The 26240-nt window shown below is 37.0% G+C and overlaps 1 protein-coding gene across 12 annotated transcripts in view; it reads right to left on the bottom strand.

Annotated features, from left to right (window-relative positions):
• TASP1 (taspase 1) overlaps positions 1–26240 on the bottom strand; it is a 385678-nt gene that overhangs the window by 345558 nt on the left and 13880 nt on the right. For all 12 annotated transcript variants that reach the window (XR_014254563.1, XM_082428637.1, XM_082428634.1 and 9 more), the window contains 2 exons: positions 25225–25292; positions 23445–23513 (listed from right to left, as the gene is read on the bottom strand). Coding sequence is in view for 11 of the 12 variants with exons in the window: in XM_082428637.1 (XP_082284763.1) it covers positions 23445–23513; positions 25225–25292 (137 nt within the window). In the remaining variant the exon portion in view is untranslated. The remainder of the gene's footprint in view (positions 1–23444; positions 23514–25224; positions 25293–26240) is intronic.

Here is a 26240-nt window from a genome sequence, read left to right on the forward strand (position 1 = left end):
CATACACTTACCATAGATCCAGCAATTCTACTCCTAACTATTTATCCAAGAAAAATGAAAGCATATGTCCACATAAAGACTTGAATGAAAATGTTCATATCAGCTTTAATCAGAACAGCCAAAAGCGGGAAACAACACAAATGCTCATCGACTGGTAAATGGATAAACAAATTGTGATGTATCAATACAATGAAATACTATTCAGCAATAAAAGGAACAAATTCCTAATTCACCCAACAATATGGATGAATCTCAAAAGCATTATGCAAAGTGAAAGAAGCCACTCACAAAAGGCCACATAATGTATGATTCTATTTATACCAAATTCTAGAAAAGGCCAAATTATGAAAAAAGCAGATAGTAGTTGCCAGGGGTGGCTGAGAGGAGGGGATCCACTGCAGACAGGCATTATGAGAGAATTTTGGGGGTGACGGAAATGTTATATGTCAAGATTGTATTGGTAGTTACACTGGTAGTTACATTTGTCAAAACTCATCAAATTGTACACTTAAAATTGGTGCATTTTGTTGTATATAAATTATATTTCAATAAAACTGAAAAAAAATTGTACTTATCACTCAGTATAAACTGACCACCCCTTATACTAACTTTCCCCTTATAATGTACATAAGCTTTTTACATGGTCATTTGTTGTTGATTTTCTGAGGTGAATCATTTTGTACAACTAGCAATCATTATATCCAATCAGTAGCCAGCAATCCTTTTAAAATCCTGTTTACTCCCCTGTTCAAAAACCTGCAATGGCTTCCTGTCATACTTTAGAATAAAATCTAAAGTCTTACTTTCCAAGGTTTACAAGGCCCTACGTGATCTGGCCCCTCTCTTCCTCTCCCTTACTATGCACCAGCCACACGCCTCCTGGTAATTCTTGCACAAGAGGAACACTCCCACCTGAGGGCTTTTACATTTTGAAATGCTGAGCTTAGTGAGCAATTATAGTAGGGGAAAGAGTCAGTAAATAAAGACTGCGTGTGTGTGTGTGTGTATATATAGAAACATACACATACACGTATGTCTGCATGTATAAACAGCTGTTGTCCCATGACGGTAAGTACTAGAAAGAAGAATAAAATGGGATAAGAAGAGACTTTCCCTTCAAACCCAAGACTCCCTTCCCCGACACCTTTGTTTGCATGGCTTTCTCCCCCATCTTGTTCATGTGACATCTCTGGGCAGGTCAGTCCTCCCCATACTGACTTAGCATTTCCCCAACCTTCCCCAATGATTTTTTTCTCTTACTATCTTATTCTTCCTTATGGTACTTTTTACTACTTGACATTATATGTAATTGTCTAATTCTCCCCATAGAATGTAAGCCCTGTAAGTACAATAATTTGTCTTTTTAGGTGTTGTATCCCAATGTCTAAAGTAATGCTTGGTACACAGTAGGTACTCAATAAATATTTGCAGAATGAATAGGAGTTAATTACAAAAAGATATAAATAGAATAACTGATCACTGTGAACTATAAGCCCTTAAGCAAGCTGATACCTACTGATTCCTACAGGTTACTGCTATAAAGAAATGCCAGAAAAAATGTAATAGAGTGTTAAGAATCCAATCTTTTCACAGTTGAAACAAGAGAAATGAAATAAATTCAGGCAACAGAATTTTCAGTTTCTAAAAGATAACACTTTAAAAGCAAAATATTTTTTAAGTTTACTTATAACTTTCAAAGGAGACAAAGCTTTAAAAAGCAAGATCACTTTGCTTAACCCAGCAAAGAGAGGGCAGGAAAGCCAAGAGGCGAATCAAGAGCTACACACCCACCATGACATGGAAACCCTTTCTTATTAATGAAATTTGGAAACACTGAGCCAAGGCAAAGATCTGCAAAGTATTACTCTTTCACTCTAAACCACAACCTGTATTACCCATTTAATGTCCTTTGCTGAAAGCATAAAATAAGAACTGTTTGCAAGGCTATGGGGTATACTGTACCTCTGGGGATCTATTATGAGACCTCTATTAACAGCGCATACAGATGCAAACAATTTAGTTTTCAAATGTTGTACAAAAACTGGACTGGCACATTGTAAAATCATTTTTATATAAAATGATTTATGTTTGTCCAATTTCCATTTCCAATCTTCCTTTAAGGAGAAGTTAGACATTTACAGGAAATTACTAATATGTTAGTATTCATACCTTGTTAATCAACGGCAAATTCAACAGTAGAATGAAATTATGTGATAATACACTTTCTTACTCAAAATTAAGTATGCTAAGATATCAAAATTATTTTTATTACTGCCTTCATTAATAAGCAGGTAGTTTTATTAATCTAAAGCTGATGAGAAAAAAAAAGAACAGCCTTTGAAACAATTTCTTGAATCATTTTTAAATAGAATAAAAACAGGATGTATACTCCATGTTGTTATAGTCTTTTTCAAACTAACACTAGTAAAACTTGTACAATAAACCTATCCTACCTGACACTATCCTAACAATTACAAACTCCCTGGTATTTCATCATCAATTCTCATTATTTACAGGATGACTAGAAGCCAATGAAAATGTATTACCAAACAATCATTGAGGATATTTTTATTAAGCAGCCAATTAAGCTCAAATTATCAAGACTGGATTGCTGAAAGATTTCCAATTTAGATTCCTCTGTGGTGGTATAGGCTAAGATTCATTCATTCATTCATTCAACAAAAAATTATTGTTCACCTATGTGCCAGGCAAATCTTTCTGTAAAGAGCCAGATATGTTATATAGTTCAGGCTTGGCCACACAGACAAGTCTACAACTACTAAACTCTGCCTCTGTAGCATGAAAAGCAGCCAGAGAAAATACACAAATGAATGAGCATGGCTGTGTTCCAATGAAACTCCATCATAAACACTGAAATTTGAATTTCATATAATTTTTTGTTGTCATGAAATACTATTCTTCTTTGGAGTTTTTTTCAACCATTTAAAAAAGGCAAAACCATTCTTAGTTTGCAGGCCATTCAAAGCAGGAAACAGTCCAGATTTGGCTTTCAGGCCATGGTTTATTAATCCTTGACCTAACCCATGGGGATACAGAAATGAACAAAACAGAAAAATATCATTGCCCACATGGAGCCAGAATTCTAGCCAAGGGAGACAGACAATAAGAAATTAAATAAATTAGATGGCATATTAGATAGCAGTAAATATTATGAAGAAAAACAAAACAGGACAGGAAATAGGAAGTACTGGGCATGGCAAGAGGGCTATAAGGGGGAGACAAAAAAACCACAGGGGTAGTTACAATATATTTTCCCTTTTAAGTGTTAATTTGATGTAATTTCAGACTGACAGAGAAATGCAATAGTAGTATAGCATCAAGAATATATGAAGAACTCCTATAACTTTCAATAACAACAACCAAAAAGAAACCCAATTATAAAATGAGCAAAGGACTTGAATAGACGTCAACAGATATTTTTATCTGAAGAAGAATACAAATAGTCAGCAAACACGTAAAAAGATGTTCAACATCATTATTCACAGAGAAATAAAAATCATAGTCACAATGAGGTACCACTTCATACCCATGAGGATGGTTATAATCACAAAAACAAAAAATAGCAAGTGCCAGCAAGAACATGGAGAAATTGTAATACTTGTACAGTACTGTTGGTAGTGTAAAATGGTTCAGCTGTTGTGGAAACAGTTTGCTGATTTCACAAAAAGTTAAACACAGAATTAGCACATTGGACAGATGGGCTCAAGATGGCGGAGTAGAAGGACATGCGCTCATTCCCTACTGCAAGAGCAATGGAATCACAACTAACTGCTGAACAATCATTGACAGGAAGACACTGGAACTCACCAAAAAAGACACCCCACATACAAAGCCAAAGGAGAAGCCACAGTGAGATGGTAGGAGGGGCGCTATCACAATAAAATCAAATCCCACAACTGCTGGGTGGGTGACTCACAACCTGGAGAACAATTATACCACAGAGGTCCACCCACTGGAGTGAAGGTTCTGAGCCCCACATAAGGCTTCCCAACCTGCTGGGGGTCCAGCAAAGGGAGGGGTATTCCCAGAGAATCAGACTTTGAAGGCTAGTGGGATTTGATTGCAGGACTTCAACAGGACTGGGGGAAACAGAGACTCCACTCTTGGAGGGCACACAGAAAGTAGGGTGCACATCAGGACCCAGGGAGAAGGAGCAGTGACCCCATAGGAGACTAAACCAGACCTACTTGCTAGTGTTGGAGTGTCTCCTGCACAGGTGGGGGTGGCTATGGCTCACCGCAGGGACAAGGACACTGGCAGCAGAAGTTCTGGGAAGTACTCCTTGGCATAAGCAGCTCCCGGAGTCTGCCATTAGCCCCACCAAAGAGCCTCTAGGCTCCAGTGCTGGATTGCCTCAGGCCAAAAAACCAACAGGGAGGGAACTCAGCCCCACATCAGCAGGGAAGTGGATTAAAGTTTTACTAAGCTCTGCCCACCAGAGCAACACCCAGCCTTACTCATCACCAGTCCCTCCCATCAGGAAGCTTGTACAAGCCTCTTAGATAGCCTCATCCACCAGAGGGCAGACAGCAGAAGCAAGAAGAACTACAGTCCTGCACCCTGTGGAACAAAAAACACATTCACAGAAAGACAGACAAAATGAAAAGGCAGAGGATTATGTACTAGATAAAGGAACAGATAAAATGCCAGAAAAACAACTAAATGAAGTGGAGATAGGCAACCATCCAGAAAAAAATTCAGAATAATAATAGTGAAGATGATCCAGGACCTCAGAAAAAGAATGGAGGCAAAGATCGAGAATATGCAACAAATGTTTACCAAAGACATAGAAGAATTAAAGAACAAACACCTAGAAGAATTAAACAATACACCAACAGAGATGAACAATACAATAACTGAAATGAAAAATACAGTAGAAGGAATCAATAGCAGAATAACTGAGGCAGAACAGATAAGTGACGTGGAAGACAGAATGGTGGAATTCACTGCCGCGGAACAGAACAAAGAAAAAAGAATGAAAAGAAATGAAGACAACATAAGAGACCTCTGGGACAACATTAAATGCACCAACATTCACATTATAGAGGTCCCAGAAGGAGAAGAGAGAGAGAATGGACCCGAGAAAATATTTGAAGAGATTATAGTCAAAACTTCCCTAACATGGGAAAGGAAATAGCCACCCAAGTCCAGGAAGTGCAGAGAGTCCCAGGCAGGATAAACCCAAGGAGAAACATGCTGAAATACATAGTAATCAAACGGACAAAAATTGAAGACAAAGAAAAATAATTAAAAGCTACAAGGGAAAAATGACAAATAACATACAAGGGAACTCCCATAAGGTTAACAGCTGATTTCTCAGCAGAAACTCTACAAACCAGAAGGTAGAGGCCTGACATATGTAAAGTGATGAAAGGGAAGAACCTACAACCAAGATTACTCTACCCAGCAAGGATCTCATTCAAATTCAATGGAGAAATCAAAAGCTTTACAGACAAGCAAAAGCTAAGAGAATTAAGCACCACCAAACCAGCTCTACAACCAACACTAAAGGAACTTCTCTAAGTGGGAAAGACAAGAGAAGAAAAGGACCCACAAAAACAAACCCAAAACAATTAAGCAAATGGTAATAGGAACATACATATCGATAATTACCTTAAATGTGAATGGATTAAAGGCTCCAACCAAAAGACACAGGCTTGCTGAATGGATACAAAAACAAGACCCATATATATGCTGTCTACAAGAGACCCACTTTAGACCTAGGGACACATACAGACTGAAAGTGAAGGGATGGAAAAAGATATTCCATGCAAAGGGAAATCAAAAGAAAGCTGGAGTAGCAATACTCATATCAGATAAAATAAACTTTAAAACAAACACTGTTACAAGAGACAAGGAAGGACACTACATAATGATCAAGGGATCAATCCAAGAAGAAAATATAACAATTGTAAATATATATGCACCCAACATAGGAGCACCTCGATACATAAGGCAAATGCTAACAGCTATAAAAGAGGAAATTGATAGTAACACAATAGTGGGGGACTTTAACCCCTCACTTACACCAATGGACAGATCATCCAGACAGAAAATTAATATGGAAACACAAGCTTTAAATGACAGAATACACCAGATAGATTTAATTGATATTTACAGGACATTCCATCCAAAAACTGCAGATTACATCTTCTTCTCAAGTGCACATGGAACATTCTCCAGGATAGATCACATCTAGGGTCACAAATCAAGCCTCAGTAAATTTAAGAAAATTGAAATAATATCGAGCATCTTTTCCGACCACAATGCTATGAGATTAGAAATCAATTACAGGGGAAAAAACGTAAAAAACACAAACACATAGAGGCTAAACAATACGTTACTAAATAACCAAGAGAACACTGAAGAAATCAAAGAGGAAATCAAAAAATACCTAGAGACAAATGACAATGAAAACACAATGATCCAAAACCTATGGGATGCAGCAAAAGCAGTTCTAAGAGGGAAGTTTATAGCAATACAATCCTACCTCAAGAAACAAGAAAAATCTCAAATAAACAATCTAAACTTAAACCTAAAGGAACTAGAAAAAGAAGAACAAACAAAACCCAAAGTTAGTAGAAGGAAAGAAACCATAAAGATCAGAGCAGAAATAAATGAAACAGAAACAAAGAAAACAATAGAAAAGATCAATAAAACTAAAAGCTGGTTCTTTGAGAAGATAAACAAAATTGATAAACCTTTAGCCAGACTCATCAAGAAAAAGAGGAAGAGGACTCAAATCAATAAAATTAGACATGAAAAAGAAGTTACAATGGACACCACAGAAATACAAAGCGTAATAAGAGACTACTACAAGCAACTCTATGCCAATAAAATGGACAACCCGGAAGAAATGGACAAATTCTTAGAAAGGTATAACCTTCCAAGACTGAACCAGGAAGAAATAGAAAATATAAACATACCAATCACAAGCACTGAAATTGAAACTGTGATTAAAAATCTTCCAACAAACAAAAGTCCAAAACCAGATGGCTTCACAGGTGAATTCTATCAAACATTTAGAGAAGAGCTAACACCCAGTCTTCTCAAACTCTTCCAAAAAACTGCAGAGGAAGGAACACTCCCAAACTCATTCTACAAGGCCACCATCACCCTGATACCGAAACAAGACAAAGATACTACAAAAAAAGAAAATTACAGACCAATATCAATGATGAATATAGATGAAAAAATCCTCAACAAAATACTAGCAAACAGAATCCAACAATACATTAAAAGGATCATACACCATGATCAAGTGGGATTTATCCCAGGGATGCAAGGATAAAAGAACAAAAACCATATGATGCAAAGGGAAGAGATATGGGGATATATGTATATGTATAACTGATTCACTTTGTTATAAACCAGAAACTAACACACCATTGTAAAGCAATTACACTCCAATAAAGATGTTTAAAAAAAAAAAAATATGATCATATCAATAGATGCAAAAAAAGCTTTTGATAAAATTCAACACCCATTTATGATAAAAACTCTCCAGAAAGTGGGCATGGAGGGAACCTACCTCAACATAACAAAGGCCATATACGACAAACCCACAGCAAACATCATTCTCAATGGTGAAAAACTGAAATCTTTCCTCTAAGATCAGGAACGAGACAAGGATGTCCACTCTCACCACTATTATTCAGCATAGTTTTGGAAGTCCTAGCCACAGCAATCAGAGAAGAAAAGGAAATAAAAGGAATACAAATTGGAAAAGAAGAAGTAAAACTGTCACTGTTTGCAGATGACACAATACTATACATAGAGAATCCTAAAGATGCCACCAGAAAACTACTAGAGCTAATCAATGAATTTGGTAAAGTTGCAGGATACAAAATTAATGAACAGAAGTCTCTTGCATTCCTATACACTAACAACAAAAGATCAGAAAGAGAAATTAAGGAAACAATCCCATTCACCACTGTAACAAAAAAAATAAAATACTTAGGAATAAACCTACCTAGGGAGACAAAAGACCTGTACTCAGAAAACTATAAGACACTGATGAAAGAAATCAAAGATGACACAAACAGATGGAAAGATATACCATGTTCTTGGATTGGAAGAATAAATATTGTGAAAATGACTATACTACCCAAAGCAATCTACAGATTCAATGCAATCCCTATCAAATTACCAATGGCATTTTTTTACAGAACTAGAACAAAGAATCTTAAAATTTGTATGGAGACACAAAAGACCCCGAACAGCCAGAGCAATCTTCAGGGAAAAAAATCGAACTGGAGGAATCAGACTCCCTGACTTCAGACTATACTATAAAGCTACAGTAACCAAGACAATATGGTACTGGCACAAAAACAGAAATATAGATCAATGGAACAGGATAGGAAGCCCAGAGATAAACCCACACACCTATGGTCAACTAATCTATGACAAAGGAGGCGAGGATATACAATGGAGAAAAGACAGTCTCTTCGATAAGTGGTGCTGGGAAAACTGGACAGCTACTTATAAAAGAATGAAAAAAAAAAAAGAATGAAATTAGAATACTCCCTAACACCATACACAAAAATAAACTCAAAATGGATTAGAGACCTAAATGTAAGACCGGGCACTATAAAACTCTTAGAGGAAAACACAGGAAGAACACTCTTTGACATAAATCACAGCAAGATCTTTTTGGACCCACCTCCTAGAGTAATGGAAATAAAAACAAAGATAAACAAATGGAACCTAATGAAACTTAAAAGCTTTTGCACAGCAAAGGAAACTATAAACAAGAAGAAAAGATAATGCTCAGAATGGGAGAAAATATTTGCAAACGAATCAACGGGCAAAGGATTAATCTCCAAAATATATAAACAGCTCATGCAGCTCAATATTAAAAAAAAAAAAAAGCCCAATCAAAAAATGGGCAGAAGATCTAAATAGAATTTCCTCCAAAGAAGATATACAGATTGCCAGTAAATACATGAAAGGATGCTCAACATCATTAATCATTAGAGAAATGCAAATCAAAACTACAATGAGGTATCACCTCACACCAGTCAGAATGGCCATCATCAAAAAATCTACAAACAACAAATTCTGGAGAGGGTGTGGAGAAAAGGGAACCCTCTTGCACTGTTGGCAGAAATGTAAATCGATATAGCCACTATGGAGAACAGTATGGAGGTTCCTTAAAAAACTAAAAATACAATTACCATATGACTCAGCGATCCCACTACTGGGCATATACCCAGAGAAAACCATAATTCAAAAAGACACATGCACCCCAATGTTCATTGCAGCTCTATTTACAATAGCCAGGACATGGAAGCAACCTAAATGCCCATCGACAGACAAATGGATAAAGAAGATGTGGTACATATATATAATGGAATATTACTCAGCCATAAAAAGGAACAAAATTGGGTCATTTGTAGAGACGTGGATGGACCTAGAGACTGTCATACAGAGTGAATTAAGTCAGAAAGAGGAAAACAAATATTGTTTATTAATGTATATATGTGGAAGCTAGAAAAATGGTACAGATGAACCGGTTTGCAAGGCAGAAATAGAGACACAGATGTAGAGAACAAACGTATGGACACCAAGGGGGGAAAGTGGGGCAGGGAGGGGGTTGGTGGTGGTGGGATGAATTGGGAGATTGGGATTGACATATATACACTAATATGTATAAAATAGATAACTAATAAGAACCTGCTGTATTAAAAATAAAATTCAAAAAATAAATAAATAAATAAAATACACACCAAAAAAAAAAAAAAAAGAATTAGCATATGACCCAGTAACTTGATAAACAAACACTTGTACAGGAATGTTCACAGGAACACTGTTCACTATTCATAGCAAACACTATTCACAGCAAAAGAATGGAAACCACCCAAGTGTCCATCAATGGATGAATGGATAAACAAATTGTGGTATATAAATGAATAGTGTTGAATAATATTCCACAAAAATGAATGAAGCACTGATACATGCTACAATGTGGAAGAACCTTGAAAATATGCTAAGTGAAAGAAGACACACAAAGTCACATGTTGTATGATTCCATTTATATGAAATATCCAGAATAGGTAAATCCAGAGAGACAGAAAGCAGATTGGTGGTTGCCAGGGATTTGGGGAGGAGGGAATACAGAGCAACTGCTTAGTGGGTACAAGCTTCCCTTTGGGGAGTGAAAAATATTTTGAAACAAGACAGAGGTGGTGGTGGCACGATATTATGAATGTTTAAATGCCACTGAATTATTTACTTTAAAATGACTAATTTTGTGTTCTTTGAATTTCACCTTTTGCATTCTATGAATTAAACAAAAAAAGGCAGACACAAAAGAATACGTACTGCATGATTCCATTTCAGAACAGGCTTTACCCTGGAGTGACTGGAAGGGGCAGAAGGGGCCTTCTGGAGGGCTGCAAATGTTGTTTCCTAATCTGGGTGCTGGTTCACTCCAAAAAATTCAAGGAGCTGCCCCTTTTTTAAATAAAAGATTAATGGCGGGGCTTCCCTGGTGGCGCAGTGGTTGAGAATCTGCCTGCCAATGCAGGGGACACGGGTTCGAGCCCTGGTCTGGGAAGATCCCACATGCCGCGGAGCAACTGGGCCTGTGAGCCACAACTACTGAGCCTGCGCGTCTGGAGTCTGTGCTCCGCAACAAGAGAGGCCGCGATAGTGAGAGGCCCGCGCACCATGATGAAGAGTGGCCCCCGCTCGCCACAACTAGAGAAAGCCCTCACATAGAAACAAAGACCCAGCACAGCCATAAATAAATAAATAAATAATTTAAAAAAAAAAAAAAAAGATTAATGGCAAATTTTTTTTAAAAGCTTATCAGTGTTGGGTAGAGGACCCAAGGGATCTCTCTGTACTATTTCTTGCAACTGCTGTGAATCTACAATTATTTCAAAACTAAAAGTTTTTTTTAAAATATCAGAAAAATGAAAATTTCCAGACTCCTGTCCCCAACGATTCTGACCTAGGTCATGTGGGGTGAAGGCAGGGACTCTTCATTTTTGTTTTTGTTTTTTTTTTGAACAAGCTACCTCAAGTGATTCTGATTCAGCTGGACCATGGCCCTCTCCTTGAGAAACTCCAATCTACATGAACTCCACAAGCTGCTTAACTTCACTTTCTCCTTGAACCCTACCTTGAGGAGGCTTGTAAAGGCATCTGTGAGCAACAGCACAGAGGAGGTGGAGAGTAAGAAAGCACAAGTGAGTCATGAGAGGCTACAAAAGCTAACCACTCTGGGAAGCAGGATTCAACTTTCACTGGAGAAAAATGAGATGAATCGGAAAAAAGATTAATAAAATGTGAGTCAGTGGTAAAAGGACATACAAATGTTTCCAGGAAATCATCACAGATGCAGCCACAAATATTATGCACAAATGAATGATTTTTCTTAGTATGTTTTCCATCAAGAATTAATGGAATCAAGATAAGACAAATGATGTTGGAAGCTAAATATCCTTTAGGAGGTTAGCAAGACAAGGTTCAGAAATCAGTGCAACATGCTTGTACTTATGGTCATTTCTGGTACATTCTTCACCACAATCACTGAAAATAATATTTTACTTCTGGAACTAGAAGTAAATAAAGGAACAATTTAGTTCATGCTTAGCCAGGTCACAGAGTATTTTGATCTGCTTCTGCTCCAGCTCAAACTCTTTGGAGTGATATACCTTGGTTCTGGTTCAAATTACTTCAGTGGGAAATTTTTTGAAAAGTCTTTAGTCTGATTTGAAGTTCATTTTCAAAATAATAAGTTAATACCTTAGTCCAATTCCAATTTTAAAAAATCAAATCAAAGCTCATTCCAGTCTTATTCTTACTTTTGGTAGAAATCCCTGTTGCAACAATTTGCAAACTCTAGAGAAAAAAACTGAGGCCAATTAAATCATCAGTTCATTTTCTTAGGCCTTCCAACAACACAAAAGTTGGCATATCTGTCCAAGCCTTATTTTCATCTGTACCTTGAGCTGAAAAATAGTTTTAGTTACACAGCTTCCTATACTCAAAAGGGGCAGCTGTCACTCAGCCCTGGCAGACTGCAACCCTCAGAGAATGCATGTTCCATGTGACCAGATCTCACTTTTTTTCAAAAGAAGTTAGAAATCCAGGTTTTTATGAGTCTCCTGATTTTAAATGTTGGCAACAAATTCCAATTTTTAAGAACTTGTCTATGGACCAATCAACACACATCTGTAAACTGTCTCTTCTGCAACCTCACTTTGTAAAGGTTAATAAGGTCTCATGCTTCTCCAGATACAAACTCTCAGCTTTGGTAAGTCTTCAGTTTTCCACATAATACAGATTTCAGGCAAAGCAGCTCTTTGACACAAATGCCAGTCCCAACAACAGATAATGATTTCATTCTCATGCCCTGTTGAATACTGAAAATATTGAATATTTGTACTTCTTACTACTTAAACAAGAAGAATGATAAATACAGAAGTAAGCCATTTAATCTGTGTTGTAGACTAACTACCCTGTGTCAACACACTTAACTGAGAGTCAGGTTAGTGGTCAGAAATGCCACATATCTTCTGATTATGACAATTGGAATTTATAATACTTTTTTGCTTCTCCAAAATGAGTCAGACAAGCTTTCTACCCAGAATCCACAAGAAGAATGATGAAATATCATGTTATTTTTCTCAAGACTACCTTGATCACCATTAGTATAGACAACTTCATCTACAACTTTATACAATGGTGAATTGCCATGTCAAAATGATGAGAAAAAACACAGTATTCTCTTTGGAGCTAGTAATTTGGAGCAAAAGAAACAAACCAAAAACACCCAAACACACACAAAATTTATATAGTTACATGGGGGGGAGGGGAATATCAATGTTGAGTAACACCAAAAAAAAAAAGTGACAAAGAGATAATCAGGTAAAATAATTAACGGATACTGAGAACCTATCTATAAACTGGATACCAAATATCACATAGTTTTTGTAAAAGTTGGCTCTCACGTTCTCAGCGTGAACTTTAGTGATTTTAAATTCAAAGCAGTAGGCTCATGAAATTAAAGAAGTATTCAATTTTGAAGAAATTATGGCATTCAGAAATTTTGGGTAAACAAAGAAACAGCAACAAAGTAAGCCAACTTAGCAATCTGTTCAAGTCCCCGCCTCTGAAAGTCACATTAGCTCACCCAGGCCTTGCCTTTCCATCTTCCTCCCCAACTTGCCTGTCCACCACTTCTCTGCACCTCTTGTGGGATACAGGGAATGTGCTTAAAGGGTGTAAATCTACGAACTATACTACCCTTTGTCTAGTTCTGAAAAAACACTCAATGAAAAGAGTATGAAACTACAATAAAACTTTTTCACTATTGGTAAATTTTACTTAACTGATTAACCGTGTTTTCCATGACTGACTAATGGGACACTGTGGACAATAAGAAGAGATCTGCAACATAGAAATTACAAGATGATGGATTCCTCCTGATGTTCGGTACAATGTTGACCTAAAAAGCAGAATTTTCACAACTGGAGCTAATTGGAGGTCATGGTACCTGTTATCCTAGGACTACAGAAAACAAGGTCAGAAAGAAGCAAGCCAAATTATCCAACTTAACACCCAGTTTGCAAACAGTTGTTTACTACACCTTAAAATATCTCCAAGGAAGTTACATCCACGTGATATAAGCATGCTGTGCCCAAGAGGGCAATTTACCATTATAAATTATCCTAGTTTGTGTACAGAAACCAGTAGATATTTGCAGATTCCTTTCCAGGTCACTGAAGATAAACCCAGAAAAACCTATTTTCCTCCATGTGGTGAAAGCAAAGAGATTACTTCTGCAGTGGCGCTGCCTGTTCTTAGAGTTATTCTCTAAAACAGGGTCATATAAGAATATTTTCACCCAAATACTAGCTATAAACAATTAAGACATGATTTACTGAGATACATGCTATTCTTTATGCTTAGGTTTTAAGCCAATGAATATTATATTAATAAAGACTGGAAAGTTTAAGAATAAACGAACTCTCACCATTACGTTTCAGCGGAGTTCGCCAGAAAACATTTCTACTAGGCCCAAATGAAGTATCTTTCATTCATTAATACAGAAGCACAGGGTATACTTAGACATCAGAGGCTCAATCATCTAAAAAGAGTTCCTAGGGAAACAAAAAACTTTCCATTTTCATTCTGTAACTGCTCCTTAACGACAGAAAGTATTCTTTCTTTTTTGGCATTCTCTCTTTTCTCTCTACCTCGGGACATATTTATAGATGCACTGGCTGCTTTACAGACATGCTAAAAGTTCGTGCTGTGGTTGATCAAAGTTGGAATGCCTGAGGAAATTACTCAATTCAGACAGCCCGGAATTGTATCTAGCCAAATAGTTACAGTGCTCTACTTTTAACATGTGTTAAAGTAATATTTTAGCCATGCTGGATGTAAGTTGAGAGAACATTTGTTTGCATCACACTCTGTGAACAGTTGAGTCAAATATAGTATGTTGAATACCCAGTTTTAGTATCTGTGACAGTTCATTTTTTTAACTGATCAATTACACACAAAAAAACATACTTTATATTAAAAAAAAAAAAAACTAACACACAACAGCACATGTATTAGGAACTAAGACTTTTTAATGATCTTCTTGAAGTGTCCAAGCTCTTCTACTGAATAGAAATGTTAGAATAAATGCATTAAATATTGCTTTTGTTCATTAGAGTATCTGTTGATCTGGCATGCAATATTCTGTCAAAAACAGAACCACGTTTCTTCTCTAATTTATTATTAAAAGTATTTTAATAAAAAAGCACTGCCGGGCTTCCCTGGTGGCGCAGTGGTTGAGAATCTGCCTGCCAATGCAGTGGACACGGGTTCGAGCCCTGGTCTGGGAAGATCCCACATGCCGCGGAGCAACTAGGCCCGTGAGCCACAATTACTGAGCCTGCGCGTCTGGAGCCTGTGCTCCGCAACAAGAGAGGCCAAGATAGTGAGAGGCCCACGCACCGCGATGAAGAGTGGCCCCTGCTTGCCGCAAATGGAGAAAGCCCTCGCACAGAAACGAAGACCCAACACAGTCATAAATAAATAAATAAATAAATAAATAAAATTAAAAAAAAAAACTCTCCAAACTAATGCTTGCAATTAAAAAAAAAAAAAAAAAAAGCACTGCCTACCTGTATTCACCTCCTTTCCATTATTAATCTGCCTAATTTGCAAATAAAGACATAGCAAAATTAAGCAGAAAAATCACATCACAGCAGTTTATTTTCATGGGTTTTTTTTTTTAATTGAAAGCCACAGAATTGCAGTACAAAGAGTTACTTGTCAAACATAACATAAATCTCTAATATAAAATATTGGCTTCCATAGACCTGCACATCTGAAATAGTTTTAAACTTTGTTTTAGTTGGATTCTTTACGATGTCCAGGAGGAGGTTAGCACAAAGGGTACCTGAAATTGTCTTTTCCACATGAGCTACAAGAGAAAAAGACAAATGTAGCTGTTTCTCTAGTAAAGCCAAACTTGGCATCTACTTATACTTTCCTTCAACCTAAATAACTATACCTTTTAACCACGTTGACAATAATATGGAAATATCACTCAGAAAGAACCTAACAGGCCACGGAATTATAATAATGTAAACCATCCTACTATCAAATGTGAAGTGAGGACATGGTAGATTGGAGGGGTGAGAGGGGTGTCACTAACTTATAAGTAGTAACTTATAACTATGCTTTCTTTTTAAAAGATTTCCAACCCACTAGAAAATGTTAACATCTGCACATACTCCAAAAGAGGAAAACAAAAATAAGTTCCCTACTCAGAATTTTCTGAGAAGGCTAGTAAATGTTATAGTGTTGATACCCTGTGTTATACGCATGTCATGAACTGTCAGGAAATGAGCGTACCGTGCAGGAGGCTGGACCCTGAGTGGGAATGACTGCCAGTAAAAACTCCCTGGCAGTGGGAATGGCCAAAGCACTACTCTCAACTGGGATGCGTAGGATTCCATTTTAAGTTGTTTGCTCTGCTATAGTGAGATGCAATCCTTCATTATTCTAACACTTAGGTAAAGCCTGCTGTACACATAAAAATTAGACGGCAGGTAGACAGAGAGAAAGAGCGGGGAAAAAACGGAATGTTTTGTTCTGCTTTGTAGCAGGATTTAGGATATCATCTTGATGAGATTCCTAAAAATTATATAACTTAAGTTCCTCCTCATTCCCTTCCAGATTCTGAATACAGTCCTACGTTTGAGAGATAGACAAAAACTTAAAATCAAAGGCAGTCTTTCAGATTGACCTTCATGATATCAGCCTATGATTTTGCTGAGCACAGAAAAATCTTCTTAGCCTAGCCCTTCATTACCAAAAGCAAAAAACCAGTAGACGTTAGATTATAAAATTGATGCCCCAAAGGATATAAATCCAAACACACACACAAACACACACATACACACACACACACACCCGACACATACGAAATGATTCAATAATCACAGCACTATAAATCCAAGGGCCAATGAATCTAATATCTCTATTAATTTAGAAGAAGACATTTTACACTCAATCCAAAAGTCTAAATGGCTGCCACATAACCAAAACACAGAATTACCACCAATTCCACCACACTACCAAATGTAGCTTTAAGTAGCTCAAAGCTGAATTCTAAAATGTAGTATATTCTTGGAGAATAATAACTCCCAGAGCAAAACAAGGGCTCATACATAAAGCTACAAGCTCCTTAGGAACTGCTAAGTCTGGTCTCAGACCATACCTTCTACCAGATTCAGCCAAGATGAATTCATCTGATAAGTTCCACAGAGCTCATCAAGAAATGGCTAGAAAAAGGTGAAACTGTTTTCATGTTCCCCTCAGTACAAAGCTCTGTAACATAACAAGCTCTGTACTTAAGTGTTTTGACTTGGCCAAAAACTAATACACAGTTTTGATGCAGTGTAAAAATTAATCTGATTCAGTTCTCTTTTTATTCTAAAAAAAGTTAAAAGAAAAAAAAAATCACTGCTTTTCCTTAATTAAGCGGGTACTTTGTGCTAGAGAGCATGTTTAGTTTCTAGGGTCTGAGGAAAAGAACAGATGCATCTACTGTGTAAACACAAACAGTAAGTTACAAGTTGCCCCTTAGTACTAAAGGCAAAAATCAGCATCAGTACTCAAAAATAGTGTTTTAAAAAGAGTGTAACTTACTTTTACTGCCCCAGGCTAACTGGGCTCTGTCTGGTGCTGCTTTGTCTGCACTTGGCCACCCACAGCCTGTCTTCTAATTAACTCAATGCTCTATAGCAGCAGAACAAGCAAACAAGTTGCCTCCCATCTGCGTACAGCTCTTCAGGACACATTTCCCTTGGTCAGAAGGTGGAAATTCTTGGGAGAGGTGATTTTTCTCTGCCTCTTCACAAGAAGAACATGGACACTTGGCTGGATGCAACTCCGTGAAGTGTAACTGTGTGTGTACACCTCAAAAAATAAAAAAAATAAATAAAAAAAAAATGCAGAGAAATATAGACTCTATAAACAGCTGGAATACACAGAAATACTGAAGCACCCCTGGAAGTACTGCTAAACAGACAGCAAAATAGGGTCTTTGACTGAAATAATCAATGATACCAAGTTGAAAAAAAAAAAAAAAAAGTAAAAAGAGCATCCGAAGTCAAAATCCAAATGTCATGCAATGAAAACATTTTAAGTACTACAAAGTAGAAAAGGTAAAACTCCTTGCTTCGCATACTTAAAAACAGGAACCCCCTCCCCATTACAGAGAATAAAAGATATTGTCAATGGAAGAGAAAAATGAGACTTTCAGGGGTAGTAAGTCTAAAATTAGACTCCTCAGTCACATGGTTAATGGGCACTTGTGTATATGTGAGCTAAATGCATCGAGCTGTCTTTCCAATGCGTTCAGCCCTGTCGGGGAGGGGAGGGGAGAGGAGGGCAAGGGAGGAGGAAGCAAGGAACCACTGAAATACTCAGCTACCCTTTGCATATGAAAAGATGATTTCTGCAAAACAAAAAATGTGCAGAAGAACAAAGATGCTCATTCATTTAAATAATTTTTAACCTCTCAAACATAAATGAGTGTAAAGCAGATGCCCCTACTTTTTTGCAGCAAAAACCAAACATTGAAGTGGGGTAGGGAGCAGGTGTGGTTAAGCATCTAATCACAAAGAAACCCCACAACTGAATTTGCTACAGGCTTGGCGAGAGAAAGGGGGTTATATCAGACCTTCCCAATATTCCCTCCCATCCTAGATATGCCCATATGCCAGCAGCAAGCCACACCATCTTCATGACCACTAAGCATCCCAAGGACTGGCAGGCCTTAGGTGTTCTCTCTCCCCCTGAGGCACACAAACAATTCCAGCCAGAAGTATAAGGCCAAGGGAAGGGTGTGTGGCCTAATCCTGCAGCTGCACAGAGGCCTGGGCTGTGGTCCACCAACAACAGACTACTCAATGGTGATGACATTCTGGAGATCCCTGCTTTATAGAAATGCATGCAGAGCTGGCTCTACATCTCAGGATGTAGAGGTCAGATAAATGCATAACAATATTATATATAATAATATAAATATACAGTAATGCAAATGCCTACATTTTTTCTCTCACACCCCAAACTATCAGCCATCTGGATAAGAAGTTACTTTTTAAAGGAATTTCTAGAGTTTATAAGCAAGCATCATATTGGATTATATAGAGATCCAAAGACAATGGACTGTTTTTAGCAGACATAAAAACTTGTGCCCAATATAAACTGCCCTTTAAATGCTAAAGCATTTGGACAATAAACAAGTTTTGACCATGAATTACCACCTCCCCTGACCATACGAAGACTTAAAGAATGAAGCAAGTCAACAAAAGAACAGCAGGGTCCACTTAGAATAACATAAGTTCAACAAAACACTTTTAACAAGGGAGCCTGTGCAAATTACCTTTCACTATATGAAATTTAAAAGCTATATCTATCACTATTGGATACACCAGCCAGCCAGCCAGATTCATCAGTTTCCTCACAAAATGACAAGTAAACTCTCAAAAGTTTGTCAGTCATATTTCACCTATTATTCCTTATTAGAACTTTTTAAAGCACATCTTCGTACTTTTTAAGAAAAATATACTGATGTGCAAAGGGCACTTCAGTAAGCATTTTATGAGTTCATTTTCTGTCAGAATCTATGAAATGCTCTCTACTTTAGCAGTGGCATCATGACTCACCCAGATCTATATCTAATTTTCTCACATAAGAAATTCATATCAGAAGATATACATGTGAAATGTGCAAAATTATGGTCTAGAATTTTAAATCTACTGTCACTACCCGAACCAAAACTATTTCAAAAGCAGGCATGAAAACAACTGTCTTCCAAATGCACAGCCCTAGGTATGAAGATCAAATTGTTTCACAAATTTATCTCCTCTGCTGTGAGGGAAATCAGGGTTGATAGAAGTCCCTTTCCCATCAGTTATAAAAAGAATCTCAAAAAAACTATAAATAGTTAAATGAAACAATGGGACCAAATCACTTTAACAATAAATTATTAAAATATGATCTATAAAACTGACCTTTCCATTTCCTTCACCACATTTTGAAGATAAACAAAATGCACTTTGGCATCATCTCATTTTCAACTCCACACTGCAGAACACCTCTCATACAAGTGACCACCTTCCCTCCCAAAACCCCAAAGGGAGAAGCTAGTCAGTTTACTAGGCAGGAACTTACGCACATGCCCCCCACCCCTTATTTGAATGAAGGGAACACTCCCTCTGGTGTCCAGAAGTTGTAGTCTTATGATAACACCACTTGTCTGTCCTGGTGGATGAGAAAAATGAAACTACACAAGGGAATGGGATTCCAAGAAAAGCTCAAAAATGATTTGTCTAAGTGGCCTGTATAAGTTACAGAGACCACTGAAACACATTTTTTTCTATTACAAATTTTCTTTTCTTTCACCTTGTCTCTTCCTCCTCCATGGCAACAAGTTGAGGTCAGTGTACTTTTCACTATTTGGGTAAATGCAAATTTTCATATTTTCCAAAATACAAGGCCAGATACCCCTTCTAGCCAATAAGGACCATTAAACCATTTCAGTCATTTCAATCTACAGTTAGTAAAGTCCTCAGGAAACTCAAACCAATTTTAGTTATCTGCCTAAGTAATAATGTAACAAACAAGTTTAAAAAGTATGGTTTTTTTTAAGTCAAAAGTATATCCCAAAGTCAAAAGACAAAGGTATAACGATCACCCATATCTATTTGATAATTAGGACAAAACTTAGCTCTACTAAATAGATTGATCAAAACTAAAGATAAGTGGTTACTCTCAAATTAAACATAACACAGTATAAATCAGACTCTCTGGGAATTTTCAGTTGGCTGAAAGGACTTAATATTGTTACTTATATTTCTCTAAGTACAGAAAATACAAGAATCCAATTTTTATATATCTTTCCATTGACTCAAACTATTACAATACCTCTTTGATTAAACTCTTTATTTGAAGACTTCACCCTATTCAAAGGTGATGAATCACAATTACGCAAGGTGACTGAAACTGCAGGGGGCAGTATATGCATGACTTCCAACATAATTCTTAAGATTCAGGCAAATTCCTCCAGTTAGTGTAGCCTTAACCTTTAAACTACTGACATATATTTCAATCAAAGATCCCACATAAAAATGAATTTTTCAAGATAGTTCATTGAAATTCTTCCCCAAACTTAATAATTAAAGGGAGGAAAGTACACTAAACTCACTCAGGTCATATAACATAGTCCAATCAAAATAAGAGAACACATTTTTTTTTTAAAAACCTTCATATCCACACTCTTAAAAAACACAGGTCATCATTCAAAACTATAAAGCTCATTTACTCACATGTAACTCATTCCACAATGTATTTTAAATCATTATTAAATATACATAAGTAAACTCTTTAAAAGTAGGATTGATTCATCATGGGAAAAATGTAATGAAATATTGAGCATGATATAAGTAGGACCTGAGAAAATTAAAGTTATTCTAAGATGAAAAGAAAAAGGAAAACTTAATTTTACTCAGTGTTGTATTCATAGTTGCCATTATGGTACAATATATACCCAGCTATTCATTAATCTTCTTTCCCCAGACCCACACGGGCTCCATGCACCTGTAACCTCAGGACATCGTCTTCTACACAAAGAAGAGTAATTTGCAATTAATAACTGAATTAAGTTAGATGAAGCTTTCCTTGTGTGTGTTTTGAGTAAAGGTAAGATTTGGTGGTAAGCACATCAATCTTCTTCCTTGTGTCACTTTTGCCCTTTTACCCACAACATATAATTAACTTTCCTTTGACAATGTAAAGAGTTAACATAAATATTCACCTCATATATATAATTTCCAAAGCACCCACCTCAAAATAGTAATAGCTACTAACAGTTACAAAGTGTTTACTATGTGCCTCATACTGTTCTAAGTGATTATCGTATGTTAACTCAATCTTCACGACTGTAAAGTAGAAATTATCATCCCCGTATTATAAATGGGTAAACTGAGTCAAGGAGAGTCTGTGAGGTGCCTAGGGACTCATGGCTACTGATTGGTAGAGCTAATATAAGACGTATCCGTCTCAATAGGAAGGAGACCACATATCCCCAAGTCACACACCTCAGGGACCAAACTACAGTGGAACTGGTGCCCACCATATATATTCATCTTTCTTGACTACATACCCTAGGACCAAGCTCAAAGTGTTAACAAGACAGAGTACAATCTACAGAGCACGATTAAAAGCGTAACTCTGCAATTAACCAGGGGAATATACAGAAAACATGTCTAGGACTTCTGGTAAACTCCTGGGCAATCTTCACAGGTAAAAGCAAGGCCTGGCCTGTCAGGGTAGGTGCCCTGATATGAGAGCCTAATCCAGTCAATTTGGGACAGTCTACTCTAACACCTCCTCCCTCAAATTCATCCCTGTTTTATCTTCATGTCTTATTTGAGTCCCCTAGTAATCTTCTCAAGCAAATAACTATTTGTTCACTGTTCTCTAAACCAGGGGTCCCCAACCCCAGGGCCAAGGACAGCTACTAGTCCGTGGCCTGTTAGGAACCGGGCCGCACAGCAGAAGGTGAGCAGTGGGTGAGCGAGTGAAGCTTCATCTGTATTTACAGCCGCTCCCCATCGCTCGCATTACCACCTGAGCTCCGCCTTCTGTCAGATCAGCGGCGGCATTAGATTCTCATAGGAGCGCGAACCTTACGGTGAACTGCGCATGCGAGGGATCTAGGTTGCGCACTCCTTATGAGAATCTAATGCCTGATCATCTGAGGTGGAGCTGAGGTGGTGATGCTAGCGCTGGGGAGCGGCTGCAAATACAGATTATCATTAGCAGAGAGGTTTGACTTCGCAGAGACCATGATAAATCAATTGCTTGCAGACTCATATCAAAACCCTATCAAGTGAGTGGCAAGTGACAATGAAGCTGCATCTTACGGAGTAGACTGGACATAAGCAACACACTTCGGGTGTCAATGTCTCCCATCACCCCCAGATGGGACCATCTAGTTGCAGGAAAACAAGCTCAGGGCTCCCACTGATTCTGCATTATGGGGAGTTATATAATTATTTCATTATATATTACAGTGCAATAATAATAGAAATAAAGTGCACAATAAATGTAATGAGCTTGAATCATCCCAAAACCATCCCCTCCCCTCCCTGCGTCTGTGGAAAAATTGTCTTCCACGAAACTGGTCTCTGGTGCCAAAAAGGTTGGGGACAGCTGCTCTAAACTGACTTACACTAATCTACCTTCTCTAAGTTTGAGCAACAGAAGTCAGTCTTCTGAAGCCCTCAGTATCCCCTGGACAAACTCATCCTCAGGGTTCCAGGTTAAGAGAATTAAGAGACCCTCACTCTGGAGGAGCAAGGATTACAGCGAACTTCAGAACCTCCTCAATGAATTCCTCAATGTCCACAATTAACTGGAGACCAACCTATCACACTGGACAAGACACACCTCACAGAGCACAGCTTCAGGATATATATCCAACCGCTAAGTTTGTGAGGAAACTTCCCCCTCCACTTTGGACACTTCTAGACAGTTGGAGTTTTTTGTTTTCTAAACAACAGAACATGTATTACTTTCAGAAGGTGTTAACTTCAGGAATTTTTCTTCTGAAAATATTCAGGAAATTCAAGCATCCAATCACCAGTAACTTGTATTCATGAATCTCACAAAACCAGGGAAAAATGAATTTAACCAACTTTTTTATATTATTCGGAGAAGTCTCCAATGAGAACAACCTAACAAAATCACAGGCTTTTTCATACCTTGTTAATATTGTTGAGAAACGCTGGTCATATAATTGATGGTTGACTAAACGACAGTTTCATGTCATTTAAGAATAATGAACATAAAGTCACAAATATTTTAATTTTAAATGAAACAGAGAAAAGAAATACCTCAAGTTCCACCAGGGCTGCAGTCACTGCATCTGTTGCAAGGGCACCAGCCTGTAGCTTTTCAATTGCCTACGAAACCAAGGGGCAAGATTATTCATTTTAAAACCACAACTTCTTAAACATACCCAGAAACTTTCCAAAGGCTTGAAGAAGTGCAGGAGACATTTAGAGTTAATAAAAATTGATCACTAGAGTTCCATTCCATACCTCAAGACATAAACGACTTAGATTTAAAATAAGCAATTATTCAGGATAATTTATGATATAGCTCACTTATTATTATTCAAATTAAGACAATGAATAAATTTAGCCACTAAATACAAAGTACAAGAAATTTAGTAAGTGAAAGGGCTTCATTCATCACAGGGCAATTCACAGAGCCACAGAAATTATATGAATTCCATTTTGAAATTTGAATTCATATTTTATAGCTAACAATTTCTCATCCCACCATTACTACTCTCTCTACCCCTAACTATAAAAAGTAGTTATTCTCAGTCACAGAGGCATTCCAGAATCCTTAGATGGAGCATACATTTGACAAAAGCATTTTTGATTCTATAAGGTATTCTACATCGAGATAAACATACCATATTCTTTTGTAATATAATCTATAGAGAGTAAAGGTCACTAAAATCACCTTGCTTCTTAGGTATAAATTAAGACAGGAAAGAAAGAGAAGGAAGACTGATTTTTAAATGAATTACTGAAGCTCCGATTTAGTCAACAAAGATCAAAAACTAAGCACTGTATTCCTCATGAAACTTTTAAGAAGTTCATTTGTTGTATAAATTAAGGAGGCTGGTTACACACTCTAAATGTATTATATACAGAAATATATTCCTATAAACCATTTCTTCTCAGATAACAAAAAGATTTCACACTTTGAAAAATAAGATACAGTAATATAAAATAGCTTAAAGAATATTTACCTTTATTATAAATTTTTTTTAAAAAATGAAATCCCTGTAACCAAATATTCTTATTCATTTATGAGATTTCATTCATAAGAAAAATCTTGGATCGCTAATAAAGTATAATCTTCTTTAAATGGTACGTAAATATAAATGAAAAGAGCTGAGAGACCCCTATTTACTTGATATGCAATGTCCAATTAACATTCTATTTGCATAAAAAGTAATGGAAGGTTTGCCTACAAGAGTATACAGTCAGGATCAAAATAAAAACAAACAATATTTCTTCTGAGTCCATTCCTGCCTCCACATTAAGTATTCAACAATTTAGCAAAACCTCAAAAACCAAAGATGGGAAAAAAAAAAAAAAAGCACAACTGAGTACAAGGGCAAAGTTAAACTCAGGAATGACAATGAATTTGCTATAATAAAAATTACGTGATGGAAAAACAGAAGTAAAAGTACAGGATAATCTCCCTAAGAAGAACACCCATTTTAATTTTTTTTTATTATTTTTTTCTTCCCTTCATAGAAAGACACATTGGTTGCCTTTGAGCTGTTTTCCCTACTCCTTCTATAGAGCTCAATGCCATTTCAAAGATTAAAAGATATATGATTATGTGCCCACAACTCCAAAAATACAGACTTTGATCTGGGAAAGGAAGGAAAAGATCTAAACATGATTTGGAGAATAAAAAACACAAAACAAAACAAAAAAAGACCCCACAAATACAAGCAAAATTATTTTGCGGTCCAAACCAAAGACTGTCTCATAAATCAAACCTTAAAATTTTGAATTTCAAGGTAAAGCTGCTTTTGGTCAAAACTAAACTGTTTCAATCAGACAGAATACATTCTCTTCATACCTTTTGACAAGCTCGTTTGCATACGTGTTTATATTCCTTGGCTTTGGATTCAGAATGATAACCTGCACCTGTAGTGAAAAAAAAACAATCAATTGTTAACTGTCATTAAGATATCAGAGACCTTGCTTATATTATATAAATAGCTCATATAAACTGATGCTCTCCTAGTGACAATAAAACTATTGTCCTAAGTGTATGGAGTCTTAAAAACCTAACAGCTTCTCTTTCTCCACCATAAGCCTTTTTAATACCATGTCTTATCTCCTCTTTCAAAAGCTATTTTCCTACTAGAGGCACCAGAAACAGCTTATGTCCCCAGAGCAGCTTCGCCAAGGTCACCTCTCCTTTCGAAAGTTAGGAGTTTTTTTAGCTGGAGTTGATAACCCAGGCAGTGTCAAGGACAGAGTCCCGCTAAGTTCCTCTCTGTTGACCTTTGGAAAGTCCCTGCCAGAATTCTTAAGAGTGACTTCAGAAAACTAGGTAGTTTCTGAATAATACTTGAAGTTGAGGGGTGTTATATCCCACCTGTCAACAACCACCACCAATATCACCATTCCTACCCAAACTTTTCCATCCTCTCGCCCCTGGAATGTAGCTCAGGGTGTCTCTGAAATCTCAGTGATAGTATATTAACAACTGCCTACTAGAAATCCTGGTGGTCCCTGTCTCTTAATCGAACACCCAGCAACTTCAAGAGAATGGCTCTGAAATTTGTTTCCCTAAAAGGAGTAAAACTTGCTTAGTTAGGGATTTGGGAATAATCTAAACAAGAAAGAAACCAAGACAAGAGCCCTTAATCAATGTTCTTTAACTTTTTCTGAACCTCCCCCTCAGCCCCCATCCCAGCCCCCTGCTGGGCCCCAGAGGGGTCCAAAGTAGGGAAGGTTAAAGAACTACATCTCTGTATAGCTGATTCACTTTGTTATGAAGCAGAAACTAACACACCATTGTAAAGCAATTATACTCCAATAAAGATGTTAAAAAAAAAAAAAAAAAAAGAACTATATCTCTAAGCC

This window comes from Balaenoptera physalus, assembly GCF_965194825.1.
Source record: "Balaenoptera physalus genome assembly, chromosome: 16".
NCBI lineage: Eukaryota > Metazoa > Chordata > Mammalia > Artiodactyla > Balaenopteridae > Balaenoptera > Balaenoptera physalus.